The sequence below is a fragment of the Neovison vison genome, chromosome 6 (assembly GCF_020171115.1).
Source record: "Neovison vison isolate M4711 chromosome 6, ASM_NN_V1, whole genome shotgun sequence".
NCBI lineage: Eukaryota > Metazoa > Chordata > Mammalia > Carnivora > Mustelidae > Neogale > Neogale vison.
Window position 1 is genome coordinate 45,865,283 of NC_058096.1, and position 16,928 is coordinate 45,882,210.

The following is a 16,928-nucleotide window of genomic DNA, read 5'->3' on the forward strand; positions in this document are numbered from 1 at the left end:
AACCCCGGTGGAAAGTGTTTTTGGAGTAGCTGTTAGCTCAAAGACAGCCCGAGGCACTCTGATACCACACTTTACCAGGTGTTTTCACAGACTAGTTCACTGGCTTCCTTCAAAAGTCTGAGTACTGTTTTCGCTCACTGGCCGGAGAATGGAAAACAAATCAGTAATACACAGTAAAAACTGAGCGCAAAGCCAAAAGAGCTGCAGCCTGAACTCGTTTGGGCGGGAAACCGGCAGCCCGGCGTTCCGGACTCAGCGTTCCCCCCACCCGGGGTCTCCTGCCTCCGCCTCCCGTGAGGACCCCGCCAGCCCGGCGGACTGCCGCTGGGCCTTGAGCTCCGGGCGGGGCCGCGGCCTCTGGCTCCTCCCGGGGGCGGGCCAGTCGGGGGCGGTAGGAGGAGCCAGCGCGCGGTTAGAGCGCCAGCCGCGCGGGGAGCGCTTCGCGCCCGCGCCCGCGCCCGTCCCGCCGGGAATGGACTGAGCCGCGCGGGCGGCCCGTGCCGAGTCCGTCCTGCCTTTGCCGGGTCGCGCTACGCCGGGCTCCGGACACAGGACAGCGCCTTGCCGGTTCCCCGCGGACTGCCCCGAACCCGCAGCCGAGCCGGGGAGATGTCGGGCGGCCGGAGGAGGGGCGGCGCCCCCTGGCACACCTTTTCCCGGTTCTTCGCTCCCCGAAGCCCTTCGCGGGACAAGGAAGAGGAAGAGGAGGACAGGCCAGGGACGAGCCAGCCGCCCGCTCCAGGCCAGGACATTGCCAGGTGGGAGCCGCGGGGGGCGTCGGGGGCCCTAGCCCGACCGCCTGCAGGCAGCAGTTCTGGGGCCAGGCTCTGCTCGCCACTTTCTGTTCTCCTTTGCTAAAAGTTTCCTCCTCCTCGCCCAGTTCCCGTGCCGCTTCACTCCCTTTTCTTTGGTTAGTTAAGTCCGGGTGAAGTTCGTGACCCGCGGCGGGGTGCGTTCCCACCGGGCCCAGGCGGCGCGGTGCTCTTCCTTCCCACCTCCCCCTCCCCGTACGTGATTCTGTTCCCGTTCCACACTGGCGTCTGCGCTCCCAAGTTCTGTGGCACAAGCGAGTCCCCCGGCATCCTGCCGGCAGTAATGGGAAACAGTTGTGAGCGAGCCGAGCCACCCGCCGGGGCAGAGCGGGCGTGATCCCAAACCACTCGGGAGGAAAGGTGAAGCGTCGGAGCGCCACCCCCTCAGCTTTTGCCAGCCTAGTTAAATTCACTCGAAGCGATTTTTTTTTTTTTTTAAAGAATTGTGGTAATGAGTTCCTGGGACTTCGTCAAAATACAAAAACCTCGCTAGTTTTATTTAAATGATGTCGCCCTCCTTCCCCCTGTTTCTTTGGAAACATTTGCCTCTAGTTCCCCAACAGATTTCAGAAAAACCCCAGGACGACTCCTGTCTTGGTTTCAGCGTGGAAAATGTGCCCATTCTCTGCAGTCGTTGCTCCTTCTTCCACCTGCTGTGAAATCGAATTTATATATATATATATATAATTTTATATATATATATAATTTTATATATATATATAATTATATATATAATTATATATATATAATTTTTTTAAAGACAGGTCTCCTTAAAATGCCTGTTTCTGAGTCTTTTCATCCATTTTGAGGAAGGAAGAGGCGTCAAATGAAATACATCCCACTGTTTTAAATTTTTGATGAGAAGACAGGCTTATCCTCTGCCCTCTCCGAAATTGCACCGGAATTGTGCAATCCGTTTTGATTAGAAGGCCGCTCTCTAGAAAGCTGTGTTCACTTCAGATTTTAAAGACTTTGGGAGGACTTCAGAGGAAAATGGATAGGAAGAACTGTGTGAGTGTGCTGGTGTCATTAGTATGCAGGTCTTGTGATTTGACTCTAGGCGTTTATGTGTTCCTCAGTTTCCCTACTTGTGAAACATTTGCATTATGAAAGTCTGTTAATGCTCCATCTTTCCAAGAAAGCACCTGTAACTGGTAAACTTTTCCTGGGAAGCTTCAGCTGTTGTTGCCCCGGTAAGGGAGAATTTAAAATTCAAAGTTACATGGTAGTTAAAAATAGTTTTGAAGTCTGACAGGGTTCAACCAGAATGTCAGATCTGCTCATGTGGGCAGACAGCCCGAGGTGCCTGCCATCCCTGCAACAACTCTAATCTTGGATAATCTGGAAGCAGTGTTTAAAGGAAAACTCCAAATAAACTCAGCAAAAGTTGGCAATTCTAACACTGTTAGAAAGGAATAAGCTGGCCAATTTCAGGTTCACAACAGGATTGTGCTGAAACTCTGCCTACCTTCCTGCCCTAATTTGACTCTACAGACACTTATCAAATCTAATCTCTCTCTCTGGATAACCTCTCTAGCAACTAGCCTCTTGTCTATTTAGCACTTCTCCATTCTCATTATAGGCACAGGCTGTGGCGTTTGGACACTGAGAATTTTAATTGTGCTTATATGAACACTAATTTTGTCCTCATCTTTTTAGAACTTGCCAGCTGTTAAGGGGACAGCAGTAATCCTTTCTGTGGGTGTTTTACCTTTTAAATGAGCTTTAATCTTTCTTTTCAAGAATATAAACACACAAAGCCTTTATTGAAAGTTTAATGAAACAAATGGAAACTCTTAGTAGTACCCAGTGGCCTAGTAACACAACACCCTGGTGTTAACAGATTGGGAACAGAATTGCGATCTGTCACTGTGTTCTTCTTTCAAAATGAAAGGGTATTTTGGCTGTTTCTCTTAGACGCAGTGAAAACTTGTAGTTTTAATGGGAGCCCAGTTTACCTTTTACACTGGTAACCCCAACAGCAGACATGCAGTGTGGTAGGTATGTAAAGATGACTGAAAAAAATACTTTCTCTTGAGGAACAGTAAGCTGAAAAGACAATTTCCAAACACATACTAGTACATTTCATGTATACATCTAGCACTTAACAACTTAAAAGTAGTTTTAAGGATATTACACTTGAAGTTGGACAAACCTTTGTGATCAGTGTCCTCATTTTACTGTAAAAAAATAGAGTTAAAGTTGCAGAAAGGCACATAGCTACTTTTCAGTCAGTGAACAAGTAATAAGTCGGATGCTGTGCCTAGAACTTTGAGACCCCTTAAAATACATTAAGGATTGGTAACTGCTTTCTGATTTTTCAATGTACTTAAAATGCATTCTCTCAGACTGCCAACTTGTACGGTCTCCTTTTCTACACTCCCAGTGTTGCTTATGTGAATTTTATTATATAATTTATGCATGTACAAATATGAAATGGGATTTAACGGAATTCCTTAAGAACAATGAAAACTAAACATAACCATAAGACCAATAAAAGTCCATTTTTAAGCATTTAAACTCATTTTTGGTTACCCACACAATGCAATGGTACCATCTGGAACAAACCCAAGGTCTTTGGTGGTTGCCATGACTCGTCAGCTCTGTACTCTGCCATGATTCAGGTCTTCTGATATTTCTTTATTTGAATTGTAGGAAAACCTTTGCTTTTATGATGCGCTCTAAGTTATTTGGGCTTCATTTGGTGCGAACACATCATTTATATATTGGGTTTGCTATTATTCTATTCTCATTAATCCTTGGCAGTTAAGAAAGGTCTGTTTACATCAACACTGCGAATTTAGGTATGGACACTTGAATTGCTTGTTAGTACTTTCCTTGGATGACTGACCAGATCCAGGAGGTGCTTATATTTTAGATCATATAGAAATGAAAAATGTGACTGAAGCTTTCATGGGAAACTTGAGAACTCTGAGTTCTGTGGATCCCAATTTGAGAATCACTGCTATAATGTTTAACCCAATTTATGTGCGCACAAGGAAATGACTCATTACAAGTAGTAGGGGTGAGCAGCGAGGGCTTCACCGTTGAGGGAGTTTTACCTGGTTCTTCAAGACATTGGTAGTGTTTTAGGAGGGAACTTAGCCAGGAAGACAGAAATAGGGAACAGGTATTCTACATTGAGCAAAGGCCTATAGGAGGTTGTGATCTTCTGGGGACTATATACATTAGTGGGACAGAGTGAAAGACGTAATAAGAAAGATTGGAGGTGGGTCACGGGATTCTCTAGACAGTATTTGGTTCTCAATTTAAGTTTTAGACCATTGTGAAAGCCTGTTAAACAGATACTGCTAGAATGTGAAATTTGGAGAATACCTGCCTATTAATGTTCTCCACTTAGAGAAAATGATTGCTCACTTTTGTTTCTTTGCTATATCACACATGATAGACCTGTTTAAAAGGAGCTCTGTATGACATTTTAACTCAGGAAAGGGGATACTAAGGTGAGATCAGCATTTACCAATCGCTAATTGTGCATGTACTGCTGGGCTGGGTACTTTTACTTTCAGCATCTCATTTAAACCTCACCTTTAGCCTTGAAGGTTGGTATGCCTATCACTATTCTGACAATTGAGGAAAATGAGGGTGAAAAGTTCTCAATGGTGAACACTGTTGGTATCTTGGGTGGAACAATTCTTGGTGGAACTGGACTCTGCTGTCCTTTGCAGGTCATTTCTCATCCATGACCCCACCCACTAATTAATTTCCAGTAGCATCCTCTAGTAATTGGGATAATCCAAACACCTCCACCCAGGTGGATGGGAGTTATGATACCTCTCCCAATAGAAAAATATTTACCCCAAATCATGAGAGTAGTAAGTTTCAGGGGAGAGATTTGAACCTCTGTTTCTCTGACTCTAAAGCTCTGGTTCTTTTTTCCACATCATCTTGCCCACCACCGTTCTGAACTAGGCTCATTCAAAACATTTGAATATGTAAGTCAATTGGAATTTTTCGAACTCTCTTCCAGAATCGGTGGCAGAAATGTGGCCCATTTCAGATATACCTTTTTTTTTTTTTAACTGTTCCTTTCAGTGTTCTAGTATATTGTTATTGAAAAAGGTAAGACAGTCATTAGACCAAGGACGGAGACTGTGTCTTATTTCTTTTACCTCGCTCAGGTGAGGAGTGTATCATTGTTGATAGAGTATTAAAGCACTTACTAGTGGGTTTCAGCCAGTAGTACCCTCCGTCTTGAGCTGGGCATTTAGAGATGTGAGGGATCTTGAAAGGATTCTACAGTGTTTGGCTCTCTGTTAAAGTTCAGAGAATTTTTGCTTCTCACCATGGCTGAGGGTGTTAAATGGGTGGAGCCAGGCCTTTAGGGGCTTGCTGTGCAGGAGATACTCTCATTAAAAAATATCAGCTGTGCCCCTGATGCGTGAGAGCTGCTGGCCTTCAACTTAAAGAACCAGTGCTGACCACAGCATCAGGTGTGTGAGGAAAAGGAGCTGTGTTCTCTGACTTTCATGGTGATTGTATTTTCATTGATTTGAAAGCAGTATAGAAAATACTTGGTAACTAGTTTATTTGAATAGGGGAGACCTGTGTGGTCTTGAAGGACTCCATCAACAGTTCATATCCATTGTAATAAAGATGACTGGAAAATTCCAGAAGTCCTCAGCAGTATATATGTAATGAGAATCTTGAAATCCCAGGTTGACTGAAAGCACAGAAGCTACCTTTGGAAATAGAGTAGAAATATAGACTTTTTTTTTTTTAATTTATTTATTGGACAGAGAGATCACAAGTAGGCAGAGAGGCAGTCAGAGAGAGAGGAGGAAGCAGGCTCCCCGCTGTGCAGAGAGCCTGATGCGGGGCTCGATCCCAGTACTCTGGGATCATGACCTGAGCCGAAGGCAGAGGCCTAACCCACTGAGCCACCCAGGCGCCCCGAAATATAGACTGTTTTAAGGCATTGAAACTATATCCTCTTTCAAGTGAGATTTCTCTTTGGGATTTAACAAGGTGTCTTCCAGTTGCCTAATTTGGGGATTCTGTTTCTTGGTTAGGGCATTCCTTGTAAACTAACTCAGTTGTACATTCTAAATGTTAAAGTAGCAGGTACCTCACGACCCACAATAAGCTTATCTTCTCAGAACTTCTAACTGTATTGAAACAATGATAGAATTTTTTTCATCTCAGAGGAAAATATGTAAAGGGATATTAACAGATTTTGTGAAAAGGAAAATAATGTTCCCTTCAAGATAAAATATTTCATTTCCTAACTAGAGTTCTGATCACACTGCAGCCTAAATATACTAGAAATGCTGATACAACTGTTGTAGTGAGAAAACATAGGTTGGTGTAAATTTAAACTCAGAAAAATAATCTGGGCTATCTCCTGAAAAGAAAAGATCATCATGAAACAAAAGCTTAAAACATCATTTATTTGGACTCTGTTCATTCCATAAATTTGAATAGCTACTATGTGTGAGATATACCATGCAGTAAGGATAAAGATCAGTGAATAATCAAAAGTGCTCTTGAAGAGTTCATAAATTAGTGGAAGAGACAAAAAGGTATATCTCTGTTCTCAAGATGAGCTCTTTTATAAGCCAAAAATGTTTTTGGCATTTGTGACTTTTTTGGTTCAGAACATACTTACTGTTTCATGACCATCAAATATTGTATGAGAGCTTTATTTGGGCTTTCAGAATATCTTCCCACATTATTAACTTTTCTCTGAACATAGTTTGATTAACATCCTTTGCTAACCAGAATACTGGGAAGATGGGACAGTAACTGGACCAGCAGGGTGAGTGGCAAGTGCTTCTAGGAATCCTCTTGCTCTTCCTAGACTCCACAACTTTGGCAAGTTCTAGATGGAGGCAGAAAAGCACATCCTCTTGGAAATTAACACTTCACATGAGTGGAGATCCTTACACAAAATAGCTTGATGTTGATAGAAAAACAAGTTGAAGCTTTGCGACCAGAAATAGCTCAGTCTTAATATTTGGTTGGCAGTTGTGAATGGCCAGTGGTAAAGCTCCATCAGGACTATCCCTCAAAGTGTAATCCCTTGGGGATATTTAATTGCGGGTACCCCCAAAGCAGTGAGACAACTGCTTAGTCAAGTGTTTTTTCCCTTGGCTTTTTTTTGGGGGGGGGTTGTTGTGTTGTTGCCTGACAGATTAGAGAGGACAAAAACTAAATTGTCCTTTATTAAGATCTTAATTAGACCCAAGCCCTGTGCCTGAGACTTTAAATATACACATCTGCTTAATCCTTAGCAGCCTTTAAGAGAGGTATCTTTACACCATTTTACAGATCTATAATTTAAGGCTTGGAGAGGTCCAATAGTTAGTCAGAAGTCTCACAGCCTCTGTGGTAGAGTCAAATTCTCCTTCCTGAACTCAGAGTCTACAGCATTATGTGATTGCTTCCTCTGCTTAACTTAGGAAGACCCATAAAAGAAAGCTGGCCCTAGAAAATAGTTTCGAATGGAAATAAAAAACAATGGCATGCAGCTGGCCATCTGCCCAGATGGCTCAGGTCAGCACTCTGTACAATAAAGACTTTGTGGTCCTGACAACCGACAAAAAAGGAAAACAAATGTATGTATCTATCAAATGACAAATTTACATTTAATCACATGAAAAGGGTCAATCTCCTTCCAAATATATGCAAACTGGAAGTATTAGCAAGACACCATATTCCGTCTAATTGATAAGTAAAACTTGAGTTAGAGGTGGGTAAACTGGAAGTGGTGACTGGTGGGAGAATAAACTGGTCCCCAGCCTTGGACAGGTTTTCTCAGTACTACATATTCACATACTCTGATTGAGCACTTCCTCTGCAGGAATTCCATCAGATGTACATAGCTCGCAGACAGGCCCGACATTGCCTATGCAAGGCTAACCATTGCAGTGTTACTGTAATAGCAAAAGAAGAAATAGACCTGTGTGCCATCAAGTAGACGAAGGGATAAATCATGGTCCAATCATGTAAGAGAATATTACACAGCTGCCAAAAAGAATGACAAAGCTTTTTTTTTGTACTGATAAGGAAATACCTCCAGGATTCATTAAGAAGAAGAAAAAGCAAGCTGGAAATCACTGTGTGTAGTACGTTCCCATTCTTATATAAATGAGGGAGTGTGAAATAAGTCTTGCTCTGGCTGTGTTAACAAGGGGGGATGGGAGACTTGCTCAAGAAATGAGCAACAGGAGGGAGACTTCTCATTTTATACATTTTTATATGTAAAAAAATTATGTGAATTACCTACTTCAGGGAAGGAAACACTAATTTAAGTCCTGGTGAATATCTGTGTATAAATGAGTAAAAATCGAGAGAACTTAGGATCCTGACTTGGCAGAGATCTTCCAAAGAAAGAATGAACTACATTAACTTGTTCAGATGAGAAAAGTTACAATTAAGGCTGTAAATAAAGTAATATTTATATGCAGAGAAATTTGTATTTTGATATTTTTCTAAGAGTGAGGCTTCTATATTATTAATCTGTAATGCAAAACTGGGTGCAGTTAAATATTACCTCATTTTTGTGAGATCACCCATCATACACTTTGAATAACAGCATGATCCTGGCATGTCATTAATACTTTCAGTCTTTTGGTGAAAAATCGAGACAGGTGGCTCTCATCTCTAAAGTCTCTTTCAGATTTAGCATACCAGCCCAAACTCCATGGAATAATAGGTGTGTACAAAATCAATATGCCTGTATATTAGGAAGACTTTTTTTGTTTTACTGGAAAAGTCAGGGATGAAAACTTGATCCATGTTTACCAAGAATTCATTCAGTACCCCGTGTACAAGTTACTGTGCTAGGCTCTGCGAATCCAGTGGTGTGCACACTGAAACATGGTCTTTGGCTCAAAGTATACATGCACTTTAGTGGGGAAGGCAGATAATAGCATAAATCTTCCTTCCCTTAAAGTAAGTGCTGAGGTGACAGTCAGGGCTGTAGGAGCATTTGACAGGTGTGGGCCCGTTCTTGACACACTTTTTAGAGGAAACTTTTTAAAGATTTAAAAGAGAGTGCTCACATGTGTGACTGGGAGGTAGGGCAGAGAGGGAGAGAACCTCAAGCTGACTCCCCTCTAAGCCTAGAACCTGCTTGGGGGCTCCACGTCAGCACCTTGAGATCATGACCTGAGCTGAAACCAAGGGTCAGTGACTTAACTGGCTGAGCCACCCAGGCGCCCCTAGTGGAAAGTTTTAATCTTGCTTAATCTGGTTCTTCTGGTATTTTTGTACATGTGCCTAAACAATGCCATGCTGTTCTTTCTTGATTTATAAGCTTTAGATAACTTATACTGACTTCTGGTAATGATAGATGAGGACTTAGCTATTTAGCTACTCATCCAACCTATATAATTGTTATACTTTTGGAATTAAATCGAAAAGCCAATCTTTAGATTTTTATGAAATACAATTTTGGTTTCATTAACACAACACACTGGCTTCTCTATCTTCCTTATGACAAGTAGCACAGATGACAATGCGAGGAATGATGTGAAAATGGCATTTTAGTGCCCTCACAAATAGTAGTTTCATGTAATTTCTAAAGATATGTTAGAAATTTGTGCTTTATTCTTTGAATTAAAATTTATACAAAACATGGATACTACCTTAGTGGCAGAGGATAATTCTTATAATTGCCATGCTTCTTATGACAAGGAATGGAATACTGTGAGTTTTCCATTTTATGAACTGGGGACAAGTTAGGCAAGATGTAAATTCTCAGCCTTTTATTGTCTTGTCAGATCACCAAGGAATATACCCTGGTTGGAGGGGTGGCACTCTGCTCTATTAGTCTGAACTAGAAATATGTACTATAATAATTTCGATTATGTCTTTGTTCTCTGAAGGCAAATAAGGATCTCATTTGGCAATATTGTATATATTATTGATACAAAGGAATTACCATTATGTAATTTGTGGTATTAGTATTTTGTAATTTGTCTATGCTAAATTCATTGCCAATAGCCTGCATTTGTTTGCTTTTTGAAATCAACTACAATATTTTGTATTTTTTTGTCCTTTTAATAGTAACATATGCTATTATAAAACAGGTATGAAACTATAAAATCAAAAAAGAAGTAAAACTCATAACCCTACCCACTCAGACAAATACTGTTCTTACGTATATGTCCACATATATACATATTTTTTACAAAAAGTGGAAGTTCTCTTCAGGATTTTGAACTTTATTTTTTTTTCACTCAACAATGATGCTTTAACATTTTCTGCAATAGTATCTATATTTATACAAATTATAAAATAATTCTAAATTTAGTCCTTTAAAAATTTGTTTTGTCATCATTTTTCAGAATTCAGTTTGAATATCTAAATGTGCCTCTGCTTGTGTAGGGTTTGCATTTGAATGGGAGAGGGTAGAAAATTAACAAGTTCTATAATACATAATGTGCTCTGAAGTACGATAAAGCAGGATGATGGAATGGGACACGATGGAGGTAATGAGACTGGAGTAAGGTCTAGAGAGAATGGTTATGAAAGACCCCTTTCTTGCATAACATTTGAGTAAAGACCTGGATGATACTTGGGAGTGGGAGAGAAATCTGAGAAAAGAGCTTTCCTGGCAGTGGGAACAGCCAATTCCAGGGCTCTGGGGCAGGATCATGTTGGCACAGATGCCAGAGTGAGCAGAGCCAACAGAATGGAAGGAAGAGTGGCTGTCAGTGACACGGGGAAGGGAGTTGGGGGCCAGAGGAGGTAGGCAAAGGTAGGGAGTTGAGATGTTTACTTTTTGAAAGTATCATTTGGATGCAGATTTATATATGTTTATGTATGTGTGTATGTTTATATATTCTCACAAAGATTGCTGGCTTGTTGATGTCTGGAAGATTTGCAGTGAGAAGGAATTTGAGTTGGAGATTAGAAGTGAGGTCAGCCTTGGTCAGGCTCTGGGAAGGCACAGTCTGGCCTGTCCTTGGATCTCCAGTGCCTCTTCCTTAGGACAGTTTGATGAATACTACATGAATTGGTGCCCATTTTAGAGGGCAGCCAGAACACTGTTTCGAGTTCATGTCACAGCAAAAGATTGAGGGTGTTGATTTATGTGGGGTAGGTCATAAATGTTCAGAATCTGGAGGGTGTGGGGTAGAGGACTTTGGGAGAGGAGAGCAGTTACTGGTGTCACCTGTAGACAGCTCAGGCACACATCAAACATACCAATGTCCTCTCTAGCCTGTGACTGAACTGCAATTATGGGTCTTGTTTTGGGGGCATGGAATAGGGGACAGGAAGTAAATCAGCTTCCAAGTGGAAACATAAATTACAGGAGAAGGCGGACATGATGGGGAGGGACTGTCAGAAGAGGCTAAGGCTGCAGAGCAACAGAGCTTCATAATCATGTTTATTACCTTTCCTCCCTTCTCCCAGTTTTTCTCCAAAGAGTTTGCCAGATGTCTGAGCTAAAATACATGCTGTTTGACTGCCTTAAAATTGTAGCTTTTAGTTACCTTTTAATTTGAAGCCCAGAAATAGTGCCATAACCGCCTGTTTTATATTCTGTTAATGGTCACTTGAAAAATACAAGTACTAGTCTGCCACTGGCAGTCACTGTTTATGAATGGACAGTTTTCCAGATGGCTGTTTGTAAATCATCAGTGTGGAACTCTGTCCCCATAGAAGCAGGGTTGGAAATGGTAGATGGCCGCACCAGGCCAGTGCACAAAAGTGTTTAATCCATAACATGCCTGCAGTCAAATATTGAACAAAGAGAACCTCTAAGCTTGCCTTGTGAAGCTGTGTTTGTAAGAAAAAATTCCAAGGTAGTATAGATGCCTCCAAGGCAGAAGCAGACCCTTTGAAAGTTTGTGGGGATGAAAGCCCATACTGTATTTAAGGACCCAAGTGTGGGCGGAGAGGGTAGTCTAAGGGAATACAGAACAGGCCCCCGGGGTGGCTTCAGTAGGTTGGAAACAAGGACTGCACAAGTTTCTGTCTCTTTCTCAGAATGTCCCAGCATTAATTTTGATACTGAGCTGGTTTCTTGGTTAGAGTCTCTCTGTTCCTTCACTACAAAAACTTCAAGGTTAGTCTGTTTCCTTTTCCATTTTTTCTGCAACTGGAGGATCATATGGGATTTTAGATCTAGCAGAGAGCTCGTCTGATGCTTTCATTTCACATATTTGAAAAATCGGATTTAGAAAGGTGCATTTTGACTGAAGTGACCTTTGTCCCTAAGGTCTGTCCCTGAAACATAAGTCCATTTTGCAAAGCATTTCGCTACTAATGACAGCAGGAAAGGGTGTGGATAGGTAAAAGACCCCTTCTTGTTCTCTATTATTTTTTCCATGGTAAAGTCATACCTGGAGGACCAAGTATGATTTGATCACATTTCAGAGGAAGGCCAGATTCTGGCTGCTTCTAGAGTTTCATCAAAGGAATGGTGACAAGTAGACTCTGAGGTGAAGAACAACATGTCAGGCAGGAGGCCTGATGGAGTTGTGGTGGAGAGGGTGATGTTGTTTAGTAGACCCAGAAGTAGTTTAGGTTAGTGGCAGACGAGAAAACAAGATATGCCTTGACTCTCTTTCCCTGTCTTCGGGTCCGCTGGTTCCTCTATTGCAGACCATACCTCATACAATGGAAGTGAAAATCAGTGGGAAAATGATTTCAGGCAGCATCAGGCTGAGTGGGATAAAGAGGAAGGAGAGAAGGGAAGTCCTTCATTTCCCTAGGGACAGTGGAAAGTCCCCGTGGACAGTGAATCTGGGGAACTGTTTAGATGAATAGGGCGTTCCCAAATAGGGGACTACATTTTATTAAGTGGCTTTGTGTTTAGAAATGGTCAGAATTACTGCCAGTAATTCAGTAATTCAGATATCTTCCGCACCGAGCATTGCCTCCTTTCTAAAAATGGCAAGAAGTAATAGATTTTCTGCATCTGTAGAGAATGGGCAAGCCTCCAAAAGACAGTTATGAAAGCTGTATTCAATTCTTTAACATTTCCATATTTTTTTGATCCAGCCACAGGAGTGATGTGTGAGAGAAAAGGCAGAGTAAAGGCAGTGCCCAGCAGCCGTGCTGCAGAAGAGGGAGGAGTGGAGGGCCGTCCTCTCCCTCACTGTGTCTCCACCCCATCCTCCGAGTCTGTGTGCTGTCCCTGCGTGTCTATCTGTTGACCATCTAGGAAGTTGCGTGCTTGCCCTGTGAGGAACTGAATCTGGGTGAGGCCCAGCAGCATCCCTTGTGCTTCATTCTGTGGTACACACTGAAAGAGAGTATTTTTTCTCGTTGGTCCCACTCTGGACTCAGCGATGCTTCTCATGCTCATTAGGGCAAAGGCTCTTGGGGGCCAGGAGCTCTGCAGGGCCTGGGTGTTGGAAAATCGGTGATGTTTTACATGACTGAGTTTTCTACATAATGGATACTTACACTTTATCAACACTTAACACATTTAAATAGTACTAACAGGAGATCTCTCACACTAGATCATTCTCTTCCTTACACAACTCTCAGTGGTTGGCTTCTGCTGAACATAGAAAGGCTCTCAGACCATTGTTTATCAAGAGTGTGGTCAGAGGGCCAGCTGCTTCACAACAACCCCAAGAAGAGGGCGTCGGTTATTGAAATGTGTATTCCTGGGATCCACTCCAAGTGGAATCCTTGACAATTGGGCACACAGATTTGCTTTATAAATACAATTGCCCAGCTGATTGTGGTGCATTTAGGTAGGGATTCTGAAGGAGTGAGGGCCAGGATTTCATGTGGTGTGTTGCCTGCACCCCAGCGCCAAGAATAGTGCCTAGCACTTAAAGGGCATTTAAAAACAGAGGGGTCAGTACTTATCTGGTGAGTGAGTTTCTGCTGCTGCTTTGCTGTGGTTGGGGAACCCTCTTATGATTTAATAAAAAATAAGACTATAAGATACATTGACAGGATGGGGCTTTCCTCTTTGTAAATTATTTGGACTCTAGAATGTTAATGTGCTCTGTTTTTTTTCTTGGCCCAGAGGTTTGTCTTAGTTTGTCTGGAAGGTAAACGTTAATGGCTGCACGTTGGGTTCCTTGTTTTCAGGTATGGTTTAACTCAAGTTGCTTCAAAAATGAGGAACTTCAGTGTTACTTTGACCTTGATATTTTTCTGGGCTGTTTTGAAGGATTAATTTCCAGAGTTCTGTTAGCTAAGATGCGGCTGTTTAGAAATGCAATGTAGTCTTACTTGCCTACGTGTGGTTATGATCCCTACCCCTCACCCCCTGCCATGAGCAAAATGTGTACTTTCTAAAAATACTGCTATTGAACTATTCCCCAGGTCCCAAAGGGGGTTAAATTGTGAAAGAACAATAAGAACGGATTGTCGGTCGACTTTCTTAAGGTTTGAGATCATCTGGATTTGGACATGTTTCTCTTTCTCATATATTAAAGAGTCTGAGAACACTATTTCAAGTCTTTCGAGTCTTTTTCTGTTACATATTTTTTAACTAAGCAGACATCTAAGTATAGTGTTTTCAGTATTTTCACCTACTCTGTTTTATTTTTGTGTGTTTTGCATTACATTGTTCCCAATGCAACATTTTTTGATTAAGCAGGCACAAATGGAGAGCCTGTTTGATATCATTTTTTAAAAAAATTTAACAAATATTTGAGTATCAGGGACAGTGCTTAGCCCTGGAATACAGACATGCATAATACAATTTCTGAATTTGAGTTCAAATTCTTGTTAGCCAGAGCAGAAGTGTGTGAATTGTATCAATTGTATCAATTGAATTGTTCAATAAGAACCCCCCCAAATAGAGATTAAGCTAGGATTAAATTGTAAAGGGCTAAGAGTTGGGCAAGGTGTTGAAGGATGTAGGAGGCAGAGAAGAAAATGGTTTCCTCGCATGTTCTGAGAATGTGAAGTGGTTCTATGTGGCACATGTATCTGGAGCCATATGAATAACTTTCTATATCCTAAGGACTCCTCATTTTATTCATCAACTGAAAGAGATTTACTGAAAGGATTTTAAAACTGCACAGTGGGATGATCAGTTTAACAATCATTTTGACAGGAAGAAGGTGTTGAAACAGAGCAATCTTGAAGATGCCAGAGATCAATTAAGAAGGATTCTTTTTTTTTTTTAGTAAACTAGAAAAGAGATGGGGAAAGCTTTAATTGAAACATCGATTTTTATAGCTAAACCAAAACTTTAAAATGTGTTGTTTACTTTAGAACTCAACACATTTTGAAATTTTTGTTTAACAGTAAGATTCATGAGACTTAAACATAGGCTATAAGTTTTAGAACGTTTTATGAAGTGTCAAATATTCTTTTGGGTTTCTTTTAGTTGTTTGCTCAATATGGAATACTTGTGTGCTGATCTATGAATATATTTTTCTGGCATTTTGTGTGTGTTTATAGAGTGGATATAATTATAGCTACTTGAGAATACTGATATCTGTGTTAATCCCATGAACCTGGAGCTACATTTTCTACAGAGGTTTTGTACTGGAAAGGAAACTTACCATTTTCATTTCCAATTCACTAAGGCAGTAAGTTTACAGAACGTGCTATAACCACCCTTTAGTACAATTTCAGGAATCTTGAAAAGAACTAGGAGACTAGGGGCGCGTGGGTGAATCAGTCAGTTGAGTTGTCTGCTTTTGGCTCGCCCCACATTGGGCTCCCTGCTCTCGGAAGCCTGCTCCTCCCTCTCTTCCCTCTGCTTGTGCTCTCTCTCTCTCTCTCAAATAAATAAATCTTTAAAAAAAAAAAGGGCACAAAAATTAGGAGACTAAAATCCTTGTATGTTTAGTTTTTAGATGGGTCATTCAAAATAGATTACAGTTAGAGAATATACTTATAAAATCACTAAGGTTAATATTATCCTTGATTATACTCCAGATTCTTATGATGTGCTCTTTTTACATGTATTGCACCTGTCTCTCTCTCTCTTTCTTTTGAGCTTAAATAGACCAGATTTGACATTTAATTTAAAACAAGAATTGTAAACAAACTTGTGACAAAAAATAAAGCTAAAATAGAAGATGGAGGTAAAAACCCACTCACTTTTAAAGTAGCAGTGTTGGAGACATTCTTATTTTATAGATATATAGATGTATTTGGTTATAATTCTGAATTGTACAATATTTTCCATTTCTGTCCCTGATTTTTCACATGGAGTTTTCACCTGTTAAGCACACAGCTCATGTATTCATCTTCTTTACTTGGTTGCTTTTGCTGTTGACATTTAAAAGGCTTGTGAGTGTGACTGTGTTTTGTTGGTCTGTGTATTTCTGCATAGAGTCTGAGACTTAATAAAATTTAAATTTCATTGTATTTTCCACATGCTTGTCATCTTTCTGTCTGTGTTTTAACCATTACCATTTGTTCCTTGGTTAGTCTACATAACTGCACTGGGCGTTATGGATAGAAAACCTAAAAGTAGCCTAAATCCTGTCTTCTCTTCCTATCCTGTCTAATCTGAACTATTGAGACCACTCCTTTTCAGTTGCTTTGCCACAGCCACCACAATTGCCCGTGTTTTCCCATTCTCAGTCATTCCGCCTGCTTTATGCTTATCCCCTGGCTCAGGGCTTCCCCGTGCTCGTGGACAAAGATCAACTTCTGAAACGGGTCAGGCAGGTTCTCCATAGTCTGGCAGGCACTGCTTCTGGTATCATTCTCATATCTAGCAGAGTCAACTCTGCCAAGTTGTTGTGCTCCAGTCTTATATTAAAACAAACAAAACATGGTTTCCTGAAAATGTCATGTTCTCTATTCCTGCCTCCTTTGTCTCCTCTGTGGGTACTTTCCTGAGGAGGCAGAATTGCTGTTCTTGCTTCCTTTGTGCTCCATGGTATTTTGTTCATTTGGCAGCTATAACTTTTACCAAATTGTATTATTAGTTTGTGTATCAGTCTCTCCTACCAGCCTGAGTTTTATAAAGACCCTGACCTACTTGTCCTCACATACTCAAGGCCAGACGTGATCCCTGGGGCATGGCAGACAGTCATGATAATCTTCAGTGGGGAGCTGTTCAGTTTGTCTAGCATCTTAAGTATGAAAACAAAATAATGTATAAACCTAGAAATACAAACTTTTGTATTTGAAATGTATGTGTGCCTAATAGGAAGCACTATTTATTATAACCTCTCAGAAGGCATCTGTGAAGGTATTCTA

General features: G+C 41.1%; 1 protein-coding gene across 2 annotated transcripts in view; it reads left to right on the forward strand.

Annotated features, from left to right (window-relative positions):
• The first annotated feature begins 490 nt into the window (after window positions 1–490).
• The window catches only part of CRYBG3 (crystallin beta-gamma domain containing 3), a 117,341-nt gene continuing 100,903 nt past the window's right edge, over window positions 491–16,928 (forward strand). Inside the window, exon 1 of one of the 2 annotated variants that reach the window (XM_044251189.1) lies at window positions 491–758. In XM_044251189.1, the coding sequence (XP_044107124.1) occupies window positions 610–758 (149 nt within the window). In that variant the 5' untranslated portion in view covers window positions 491–609. The remainder of the gene's footprint in view (window positions 759–16,928) is intronic. The other variant, XM_044251190.1, reaches the window with a different exon arrangement.